This window comes from Myiozetetes cayanensis, unplaced genomic scaffold (genome assembly GCF_022539395.1).
Source record: "Myiozetetes cayanensis isolate MyiCay16 unplaced genomic scaffold, myiCay2020 scf13, whole genome shotgun sequence".
In the NCBI taxonomy this organism is placed as follows: domain Eukaryota; kingdom Metazoa; phylum Chordata; class Aves; order Passeriformes; family Tyrannidae; genus Myiozetetes; species Myiozetetes cayanensis.
Window position 1 is genome coordinate 10,372,328 of NW_026086937.1, and position 11,476 is coordinate 10,383,803.

Here is an 11,476-nt window from a genome sequence, read left to right on the forward strand (position 1 = left end):
ATTACTCAGGGGAAGGCATGCACAGACCACCTTGATGTGGAAAAGCTGTGAATGGTTAATTTCTGCTCAGAGTTGTTCAGTTCCTCTTTATGCAGTGATTTATTAATCAGTTATTTTGTCTTTGGAGATTTACATGTATTGCTTTTGAGTAGAAATATTGACCATTATCCACACAAAGGATTTTATTGTTCATGAAGACTGATGTGAAGTTCAGGAAAGCCCAGCAGGCCAACCACTAAAAATTCCAGGAGTTTCCAGCTAAAATGTTTCTGCAGCTCACTAGTGACTTTGCAAAAGGTTTGTTTAACCAGTGGGAAGGAGAAAGTTCCTGTCTCTTAGGGGGGATAATACTGCTATTTCTTTGTCCTTGGTGCTACAGAACACCAGCAGAGCAGCATCTGGTCATGTTGCTTCTTTGCCTTTACCTCCACAAATGGCTGTCTCTGCTGAGCTTGCCTACAAGAAGAGGACTCTTCTCCTTGCAGAAATAACTGGCAGTTGGAATTTCTTCAGTAAGAAAGTCACCTTCCTTCCAGAGGAGCAGAGCCTGTTTGCTGGTAATGTGTGTTCTGTAATTCTGGGAATTCTTTGAGGTGGGGATGGTGGTGTTTGGCTGAGTTACTGCTGGCACTGGTAATGGGTGAATGCAGGTGTGTGGAGAGTCACATGTTAAATGTGGCCCTGTGAGACTGGAGGCAGTGACAGTAACAGAGCTGAGTGCTGGGACACCAACTTAAAGCAGGAAATGAGGGAGGATGCCTGTGCTGGCTGGGGCACGAGACGGCTTCTGCTCTGAGACTTCACCTACTCTGCCCAGGTATGTGTATGCTGCAGTAACCACCTCGGGTGTGCTTTTAGCATGCTGAAACCTTCAGGGATTGGGGGATTTTCCATTTTTAGTTCAGAATGTATTGAAAGCCAGGGCCTGCCTTACTGCCATAGTGGTGTGTGCAACTGTGAAAAACAGGAACTGCAGAGCTGCTCAGAGCCAGGGTCTGTTTGGCCCTGAAGGTCCAATGGATTCTTTTTTCTTCCCCCAATTTTTTTTGTAGTTCTGGTGCTTCAGTCTAGTCCTCTGATAACTGGGGGCTAGGGACTACTTTTAAATCCTAGGGGATGTTTCCTTGAGGTACTGGCCTTGGTGGTCATGTGCAAGACCTAATTCAAATTCTTCCTATCAAAACTAGTAATAGTTCAACACCATGTGGGGCAAACAGAATGGTTCTGTTTCTTGTGGAATGGTAACAATGGAGTGTGCGGGGAGGAGGTTGTAATTAAAACTTGATAGTCAATTGTAGGAGAGGTCACAAAATCAAAACTACTTTTGATATGGATCAGCTGTTAAGAATTTTACTGCACAATCCTTTAATCTTCCTGCAGCTGGGTGGATTCCTGCGTGGTTTATGCCCAGTTCCATACAGATGTTTTTTGTATCAGAAAACATCTGTAATTTAGTAAATGGACTTGTCTTTGGCTCCAGAACTTCAGAGCTCCCTCACTGCTGTGTTCAGCACTGTCTGTCTCACCCCCAGAGCCAGACACCATTACTCCAACTGCATGTGCTTTGCTAAGCACTGAATTTGTACAGAGGACTGTCTGTGGTATGCAGGTAGGCCTGAGAAATGTAAAGCATTAGCTTTCTCTTAAAAAATCTTCCTGATAAGAATTTGCATTAAGCAAAGTTGTTTTCTCCTTTGTTACTTGCAAATAGTTTTTTATTGTACACAACTATTTTAGCAATATTTGAATAAGCAATTTAACCCTCTCAAAATTTCCTTGAGGGTAAGAAGCTTGATTTTACACCATTAAGGAAGAGAACAGGTACAGTGTTGTAGACTGAAACACTGTAATAGTAGAATTATTCCTGCTCCTACAGGTGGCATTAAGAAAAGTCAATGGAAAAGTTTTCTGAATCTGCTACACTTTCCACCACCTCTTTAATCCAGGGGATGTAGTTGGCTACTCTGGTGTACACCCCGTATTTCCCTTGTTGGGCACAGCCCTCGCCCCAGCTGACGATGCCCAGGAGGAACCAGGTGTTGTGGTGGGAGGCGGTGAAGGGGCCCCCGCTGTCCCCCTTGCAGGCGTCGGCGGCCGCGGTGCCGTGCCCCGCGCATAGCATGTTGTCGGTGACCAGCCTGTCCATGGCCCGCTGGCAGCGCTCCAGGCTCACCAGGGGCAGCCGCACCTTCATGAGGAAGCGCAGGGTGGAGCCCCGGGCGTGGGTGGCTCCCCAGCCGCTCACCACGCCGGGCCGCCCCTCCTCGGAGAGCAGCGCGGCCAGGCCGGGGCTGGGCAGGCAGATGGGAATCGCGTACTCGTTGAAAACAACGGCACTGCTCAGGTAGAGCAGCGCGATGTCACCGTTGTAGTCGTTGGAATCGTAGTGTGGGTGCGTCCAGCTCCGTTCCACAGCGATCTTCTGCTCCTTGAACTCTCTCTGGTATTTGTCAAAGTCTCCTGCAGCCAGGACAAGTTAAAAATGATAAGCAAACTGTGAACCGCCTCTGTGGTATCATCACTGGGAAACAGGAAGGACAGGGAGTTAATGCTTTGATCTTTTGTCCTGAGAAGGTACATCCCAAACCAAATCCTCCATGTACCACTGACAGCTGTGATCCAACCAAACCAAACTCTCCAGGTGCCCTTTAGGAACAGGACAGAGTTGGGGCCTGGATGATGTGACACCAAGGGAGATGATTTCCCATAAACAGTCAGTCCTTTTTGTGTCTAAACTTCCATGGGACAGTGTTCTCCCCTTCAGGACCATGACATCAGCATTAAGCTGCAACTGGGACTAAGGCTGAAGAATTGTTTCCTGTCGGTTCCTTAGTGCTGCTCCTGCACATCCCTCTTTGGGGAGGGTCCAAGCACAAGGTTGTGTTTGTTGCAGCATTCCTGCTGCAAGGGGCCAATTCCTGTCACCGGGGAGTGGGGCTTTGTGCTCCCAGGCAGTTACTGACAATATGGAAGAGGCAGCACAGCAGATAATAAACTTTAAGGCTGATTAAGAACCAAAATGGCCTTGAGAGCAGACAGTGACCTGCAGGGACCCTTCTTCTCCTGAGGGGTCAGCAAGATGTGCTCAGTCTCTGTGCACGGAGAGTTTGCCAAAATGAGTGACAGGAGGATACATCTCTGCCTTGTTTCCCCCGGTCCTCCATGAAAACAAAAGGGCCCAGCTGAGCCCACGCTGCCAAGGAACTGACTGCAGGTGGGGCTGGCTGTGCTGTGTCCCCCTGCCCCCCGTGCTCACCCACGGTGACGTGGTGGGGCCTCACAAGGTCCAGGCAGTGCGCGGCTGTGACCACCCAGCGACTGCTCAGGAGGCTCCCGCCGCAGAACCCCACGCCCTGGCTGTCCCAGAGCAGCACCTGTGGGAAGGGAGAGGCACAGCTGGGGCTGGGCCTGGGCTGTGCACACACTGTGGGCTCTAACCCAGGTAAGAAACACTGCTGGCAGAAACCACCAGCCCACCAAGCAAAGGGGCAGTGAAAACAGTAATAAAATCATTGCGCTGCTGTGACAAGCGAGCAGAGTATTCAATAATGAACTAAGCTTGGTAAGGTCACGTAGACTTACAGCTGCAGTGGCTGATGTTCTTCTGAAGGAATGAGTGTGACTGTGATTTATTTTTCATGTGGCATCACGTGGGAGGGGTGGAGAACAGAAGCACAAGGTGCAGTTTATTAGTACTCAGGTAATAAAGTTTGTAATGGTCTACACAGTAGCAAATGGAGAAGTTAAAATATGGGGCCCAGTGTTTGATGTCTGCCTTGTCTGTTCAGAATTAAAAGCTCCATTAGTGCCTCAGCATCTCCTCAACTATTAATTCTATGTACTATTGATGCTTTTATTTCCGTTCAGTAGTGCCAGAAATAAACATTGAAAAGTAGCAAAGAACACTTACCAGAAAATGCTGTCTTAGGTTATGAAGACCTAGAATGTAAAGGGTTTACAAAACCCTTTAAAAATTGATAAGATAGATACACTTTAAATACAGCATTCAATTACAAATTTCTTGATGTAATGACAATTTAAAACCACCTTGATGAACATTTCATTTCCAGAAGAAACTGTATAAGGTTGGACAACAAACACCATTCCCACCTAACAACCCAAAATCAGGCTGCTGATCCAAAGGGAAGCAGCTGCTGATGGAAACCCATAAAACTGACTAACAGTGACATTTCAGCTTGCCAGAGTGCACAATGCACAGTCTACCCAGGTTCAGCCTATGATTTTTCCACCTGTAAATACCTCCTGATGTGTGGAATTGGGAAATCTACTTGTGTGCCAGCAGTAAATCAAGTGAGGGTAATGTGAAGGGTTTTAGATCAGAATTTCTCTGCAATCAGGAACAGGACATTGACCAAAGACAATATAGTGAAAATTAGAAACAAATAAGGACACACACAAAAAAGCCCCAAACCTACTGAATCTCACCTGGCCACAGAAATTGCCTCGGGAAAACTATCCCCAGCCTTCCACAAGGAGGCAGAAGCTCAGCTTTGCCCTAAGGACACGCAGATACAACCTGAATAACAGCACAGGAGATGTGACTGACTGGATTAAGATAGAAGGTATTATGTTCTAATCCAAAAGCGGGTATATGTAGGACGGGAAGAATCATAAAGGCATTTAAGGTCTGGATCATCAAAAAGCCCTGCTGAAGGCTGAGAAATATGTGTGGTTCCACTGCTCTCGACCTGAAAAAACTTTGTAATGGCTTGATGAACTCTGCTCCTGGAGGACCCAACCAAGATAAAGAAAGAAAGCATTCAGGTGTGGAAGTGAAGTATTACCTGCCAGGGGCAATGTCCTCGATGACACAGCATTCCTCCTGTTATCCTGGTGTCCCTGTGCTCCAAAGTAGAGCTGATGTTTGTCTGGGTGGGCTCAGGCGTGTCCAGAATGTCTCCCCCATCCCTGCTCTGCTGCAGCCCATCGCTCCCGTGTTGAACAGCCCCTGTTCTGTTCCTGCCAGTGCCCTCCCCTCGTTGGTTCTGCCCCGTAGCATTTCCCCCCGTTCCTTCCTGCCTGGCAGCAGGTGCTGTGCTCTTGTCCTGCCATGCAGGGCCCTGGCTTGGCTCACCCCACACAGCTGGGCCTCTCCCAGGCCTGGCAGTTCCCTCCACTGCCTTGTGGTGCTCAGGGCCATCCAGCTCCTGCCCTGCAACGCTGTCCCACAGGGGCTTCTGAGACACAGAGCCCACCCCTGTCTTGTTCCAGCTGGAAGCATCTTCTGCCACCTCCTTTTGTCCAGCATGCCCGAAGGTCTCCTCTACGGTCTCCTTTTCCCCAACATCACTGTGTTCCAGCTCCATCTGCCCAGCTGTGCCCTCCATGCTCCTGTTCAGCTGGGACACATCCCCGTGCTCCCACTGGCCCCTGGGGAGCCTTTTCGGCCCCCGCCGCTGTTCCTGCCTGGCTTTGATCAGGCCACAGGGAAACGGTGCTGGAGGGAGGAACAACAGAAACCAAGACTGGAGCTTAGGGTGTGTCAGTGCCATGAACTCAAACACAAAGCAGCACCTTTCCTGTCCATCCACCCTCCTGGAACAACTCCGACCTCGTGATGTTGAACTCCCCCCTGGCCACCCCACACCCACACTGGTTGAGTGTGCAGAGCTCATTACCCAGAAATGGGCACGTGGCTGTGTCTTTTCTGAGCCATCAGCCAGGAGCAGCCTGCCAAGGGCTCTCTTCAGGAAAGAATACTAACCCAGCACTCCCCTTCTGCCTTAACACCACGTTTTAAAGCCTCCTGTCCTATCCTCTCCCCTCCCACCCCTGCTCTGTGCTGGAAGGAACAGGCCCACTCCAGACTGTCCCGCTTGCTCCTTGACCCAGTATGTGCTCACGGGGGCACTGGATTACAGACACCAGATAGAGAGGAGCCTTAACGTTTAAAATAAACATTACAAGTAAGACAGATCTTTTCATAGAGTAAGTGCAAGCTGCAGTAGCCACAGCACGTGCAGCTCTTCCGCATCCAGTGGAGGGAAAGGCAGTGCCTGCAAACCTCCTCCTGGCCTGAGGTGGCCCCAGCAGCCCGTGCTTTACCTGCCTGCACGCAGCTCCTGCCGTCCTCGTGCAGGGTGTAATCCCTGGTGCAGGAGCACTCCACGTGGGAGTCGCTGCTGTCCCTGCAGTACTGCCAGCACCCGCCGTTCTTGTACCAGCACTCCACCCTCTCTGCCGGGGAAACACCCGCGTTAGGCAGCCCAGGCAGCACCCAGCTCCTGGAGCTACTCATTGCATGAGGGAAAGCAGGAAAACATCTGCTGGAATCGCTCAGGGAAACAGAAGGAACCACCTCCTACAGTTCCAGACACGCACACTGGTGTGCAGCAAACCACACCTTATGTTCCCTTTGTTCTGTTCTCACCGTTCTCCCATTTGCCAGCTTTGCCTCGAGGCCACAGCTGGGCCTTTCTGTCTGTGGAGCAGGGGCAAGAAGAGGCCTGGAAGAGCAAACACTTCTAAATGCATCAGTTCTCGATCCATCTGCACATCTTGTCTTTTATATCATGGCAGGTTTAAAGCACTGGGCATTTTGGGGGGGTCTGACCTTGCCTGAAATTGCCTGAGATTTTTATTCATTGTTTCATTAAAAATAGTCATGTTTAAATGCTTCACTGTACAAAGAAAAGGCTGACAAAGGCACTTGGAGGAAAAACATTTAGTTTCCACATTTTAGCCTTTGCTGCTGTTTCACGCCTCAGTTTGCAAACTGGATACAGCATTTCAGAGGATGAAAAACCTGGTAAGACAAGGCAGTTTTTATCCTTCCTTTTTCATCACTCATATATTACAACATAAATATAGCAGACTTCTCCCTTTTCAATAAGCTTTGCCTAATTTGTTTGATTGACTCAATAAAAGAGAAGAGCCTCACCATGAACAATCTCCAGTGCAGGCATCTATGGCAGGAGTCACTAGAGTTGTTATCCCCTCAGAGTGATGAAAAGGGGTAATTCCCTGGCCTTTCTTGGGAGCCGATGGGAGATGGACACATGCCATCCTTCCTTCCCAGTGAATGCCAGTGTGTCTGTCCCTCTACTCACCTATTTCACAGTTGTGTCCTCTGAATTCTGGGGGACAGATGCAAAAGTAACTGTAATGTCTTATTTTGCAGACTCCACCGTTGTTACAGGGATTTGTACTACATGGATTTAAACCTGAGGAGAAGAAACAGGGCATAGTGTAATCCAGGAATTAAGAGAAGCCTGGCTTTCAATTGCCACATAATTCTTTGTACCCAGGAGGGACAAAAGAAATACGTTTTTTAAAAATTCCTTTTTTACCTACCTTTGTAATTGAACCAAAACTCCATCTGCAAGAGGAAATCACAAATGAAGAGAACAGGCAATAAATGGTCATACATTACACATCAAACTGAGCACTCACAAAGTGAAGGTGCCCTGGGTGACCATCCCTGAATCACCCTGAAGTGACCCAAGCTGCAGAATCCACAGACAACACCTCCAGAGCCACACTGGGTGACTTGGCAAGGATTACTGAGACCTGACCGCTGACTTTCCTCTGTTTCTCCTACAATCAAGTTTCTCACCGTTTTCTCCTGCGAGTGGAAGATCTCCTTGGCCTCCTCAAATGAACACTTCTCCTCATTGCATTCTCTCTCCAAGTTCCCCACACGAATCTCTTCTAGGAAGTGGTTGGCACGTTTATGGACTCGCAGCACCTCGTGGGCTTTGTCTTTTCTCATAAACACTGGAAGACCAAACCGAACAGTTGGTGCTGAAGACAACACAGCGGCATCGCCACAGGCACAGTCTGGACGGGCTTTCAGTGGAATAAACAATATAAATGAGGGGAGTGGCAATCTACACAAACAGCCCAAAGGAAAATAAAATTAGCCTGTGTTTCAGCAAAAGATACCAGTAGTCTAAGCTTGCTTTCAGTGAGTCAAAAGAGCCACTACTGAGACTTGCAGGTTAGTGCAGAAATTTTTTATCCTACAAGACTCTTGAGTATTGCAGCTTCTTCTCTGGAGGCTGGTTAGATTTTTCTCCTTAACCATCCCGATTCACAGCAATTATTAGCTTGATACTTGGTAGTGGAGACACAGAGTTCTCCAGGTTCTGCTGTGGCCACACAATAGGGCAGACACCAATCCTTCTTTAAGAGAAATATTAAAGCATCAGTTTTGTACTTACATTTAGCTCATCTCAACTTTGCTTCACTAAGGTATTTGCCCCCCTCCTGCGATGCCTTAAGCTATTACTGCCAATGAATTAAGGGAGGAATGGCCAAAAGAAGGACTATGTCAGTAATGTCCTCCCACACACCCCCTCTGCTCCACAGCACACCGTTCACTAAGGCTCCTCTATTCTGCAGCAGTGTGCAGATTTTTCCACCCACACCCCTTGTGGGTGCACTGATCCCAAAAGTGCAGCCCTGCAGCCAAAGCCCACCTGGCAGTTGGAAAGGCTGCTGCTCCAAGTGTTATGAGACAAAAAGCTCACTCTGGAATCCCAAAAAAGCCTCTGGAAATCCACGCAGCACTGCTTTTCTCAGCCCTGGTTAATGCCCTGGACAAGTCAAACCCTCTGGCAAAGAACCCAGATGGAGTTTTGGAGATGGACCCACCTCCATTTTGGAGATGGACTGTGAAAACACACATCTATTTGCAGTTGCAGGATCAGTATTTACAGCAATGACTGAAATTCTAGAATGCTATTACATTGCCTCATTCCCAGGCAATCAGTAACAGCCCACAAAAACTCAGTGGAGAAAAGCTTTGCACAGATCCTGCTGTCTGGTAATGGAGAACATTTCCTTCACTTACAGCAGTAGAATTTCCCTTCAGCACCCCTTGTGTTCTGGGTCACTTAAAGGATTTCCCTCCTTTAAGTCAGTGTCCCACAGAGCCTTTGCAAATACCACTGCTTGCTCTGCTCTTCCTCCTCTGCAAGGACAGCCACGATGATTCCTGAGCGCCTGTAACTCTCGTGCCTGTGCCACAGCTCTCTGAAGCCATTTCCAAACCTCGTGTAGTCGTCGTACAAGCAACACGAGGCCCAAGAACACACGCTGAAAGTGCCTCATTTTAGATTCCCAAACTGGAAACCTCTGCCATGCAGAAACAGTTCAGATCTTGGGTTCCATGTCACAAAGAGAATACTTTTCAACAGGAGAGTGGGCTAAACAGGAATCTAAGGCAGTCTGATTCCACTTGGAAATATGTGTATGAATATTAATTTATTTCTTGTGCATTTCAGGAAGTGTTCCTTCTCAACCCACAGGACTTTGTGTTCAGAACAGGAACGTAGTTTCTGTTTAAATGCCAATGTTGCCACAAAAAGACAACTGAATTAAAAAAGTAAAAGAAATACCCACCTTCATATGAAAACAGGCAGCTGCTGTCAATGAAGCACATCAGCAGGAGAAATGTCCCAAGTGAGGAGCTGCTCTCCATGTCTGTGAGCATCCAGAACACTCTGATCTCCTGATCTCTTTATGAGGGAAAAGAATAATAAAATGAGTATGTCTGTCACCAAAAGAGCCGGCAAAATAGATGAAAAAGTAGAAGCAAGGAGGATAAGAAGAGACAAAGAAAGCAAATTCTCCCCAGTTCATTTTGACCTCATGTCCCCTGTTTCCCCAAGCCACGCTGATGCTGCACATCCCAACATGAGGTGTGGGGCAGGATCTGATCCAAAGCCCACAGAAGCCATGGAAAAGCCATGGGGATGGGAGCACATGGCCCACATGGAGCAGAGGCCCCTGCCAGCCCAGCCTCGCTGGAGCCAAGGCGGGAGCACAACCAGGCACTGTGCAACTACTGATGCTTTGCTCAGGGAACACCAGGCACAGACCCCGAGAAGGAACCAAGCACCACATACCAGCACTCACAGGGACAGCACAGAAGTTTGCATTTCTTCTCATTACCCTCCCAGGCTAAAGGATTTACCAGGATTCAAAAGCATGTTCCTCTCTACTACCTGCAGCATTTTTTCAAAAACACAGGATCCAGAATGAGATCAATTTACACAGGACCATGCAATTATACTCACGTTTCTCGCTATATTTTTTTTAGGGGAAGACAGGAAAGAGATTTGGATGTACACCAGGAACAGCCATGAGGTCAAGAGGTTGATCATTAACTAGTCACAAATATTGACAGAGGAAAGATAACCTGGATTCTATGAGATACATTAGAAATTCAAAATCAGAAGAAAATTGTGTGTTTCCACACACATAGACACGTGCATTAAAAAGAGAATTTAGTCTTTCAAATCATCCTCCAATACTAAAAGCCACTGCTTTGCAATAAATTTCTTCAGGAAAATGTGGAACTTTTAAGAGCAGACTTCTGACACTATCACCTTTCACTAGGCAAGGCCAACTGATCTGGAAAACACACCGGGTACTCTGTAAACATGTGCTGAAATACTGCAGAGCTGGGAGTGTGCAGGAGGATTCACTGCAGGCAAACACTGCCCTGTCACAGCACTGCCACCCCCTGCTGTTCTTTGGACACAGTCAGGTTACAGGTCACCTGTTCCTGTGCAGGCCTGCTGAACAGGGTGCTGTTCAAAGCATTCTTCATCACATTAGATATTTTACAAGCTCTAAGACAATTCTGTTGTACCTGAGCTTAAGTTAAGTCTCCTCACAAGAGCAGACTGAAGTTCTTTACTGATCCAAAACCACACCCAAACCCCTCGAGACACTGGAAACACTCATCACTACAGTAGAAAGAAGCTGCTTTTTTCTTTTTCCTACAAGATTAATTCTATTTAACAAGGCATAAGTGCTAAGATTAGAAACAAGTATAAACTGTGACATTAAACCTCACCTGGACTATTGCTATTGGTGCTCTGCATCATTTACTCATATACACACAGACACAGATGCAAACACACACCATTTATCAGTAAGCATTAGCAATGCTTACATAGCCTGCAGCTGATTGCAGGCACCAGAGCAGCACTGAACTGAAGCATTTGCTTACCTTGCTAATTAGAAGACCTCAGGATAAACAGAGCCAGCAAAAGCTTGGAATTAAACCTGGTTTTTTTTTGGAATAATACTATAGAGTTTTTCAGGAAGTTTGGGAGGGGGTAAAATCAGGCATCAAGTGTGTAAAGAATAGAAAATACAGAGAAGTTCTAGTCACCTGCTGAATCAATGATCTGTGAGCACTGGATGTGAGGGACTGGAAGTAGTAATGATGTTACAAAAAGTTCACTGTGTTTAAAGAAAAATTATACAAACACAGAGCAAACCAAAACAGTTACTGTGGGTACAGCTGAAATGACAGAACTGCATCTCCACAGCGACTTGCAAAACCAGTTTTCTCTGTGCCCTCCTGCCCCCACCCCAACCAATTTACACCTCAGAGATGGAGTTGTCTGACCATGGATCACCATATTTTCTACAATGCTGTACAGCATCTCAGCTAACAGGGTTCTTTTTTCTTGCCTGCAAGGCTTAAGTAGGACCA

General features: G+C 47.4%; 1 protein-coding gene across 3 annotated transcripts; it reads right to left on the minus strand.

Moving 5' to 3' along the window:
* Window position 1: 1 nt before the first annotated feature.
* Window positions 2-11,402, minus strand: LOC126636032 (coagulation factor IX-like). Of its 3 annotated transcripts, none has more exons than XM_050307808.1 (9): window positions 10,044-11,402; window positions 9,367-9,482; window positions 7,577-7,737; window positions 7,315-7,339; window positions 7,071-7,184; window positions 6,067-6,198; window positions 4,806-5,458; window positions 3,257-3,374; window positions 2-2,460 (listed from the first exon to the last, which is right to left on the minus strand). In XM_050307808.1, exons 2-9 carry the CDS (start codon window positions 9,455-9,457, stop codon window positions 1,883-1,885), a joined length of 1,872 nt encoding a protein of 623 aa, XP_050163765.1. In that variant the 5' UTR covers window positions 9,458-9,482; window positions 10,044-11,402; the 3' UTR covers window positions 2-1,882. The 3 variants fall into 3 exon arrangements, with proteins under 3 accessions (XP_050163765.1, XP_050163763.1, XP_050163766.1); XM_050307806.1 differs by having other exon boundaries at window positions 9,873-11,402; XM_050307809.1 differs by lacking the exons at window positions 3,257-3,374; window positions 4,806-5,458 and having other exon boundaries at window positions 9,873-11,402.
* Between the last annotated feature and the right edge of the window lie 74 nt (window positions 11,403-11,476).

What these genes read in the sequence shown, in the direction of transcription:
- LOC126636032 (XM_050307808.1), bottom strand. Translation starts at nt 9,457, where the DNA reads ATGCTCACAGACATGGAGAGCAGCTCCTCACTTGGGACATTTCTCCTG. An exon ending in CTGCCTGTTTTCATATGAAG is followed by an intron (nt 7,738 to 9,366) that starts GTGGGTATTTCT and finishes TTGGTCTTCCAG; the next exon opens with TGTTTATGAGAAAAGACAAA. An exon ending in GAGGACATTGCCCCTGGCAG is followed by an intron (nt 3,375 to 4,805) that starts GTAATACTTCAC and finishes CCCTTCCCACAG; the next exon opens with GTGCTGCTCTGGGACAGCCA.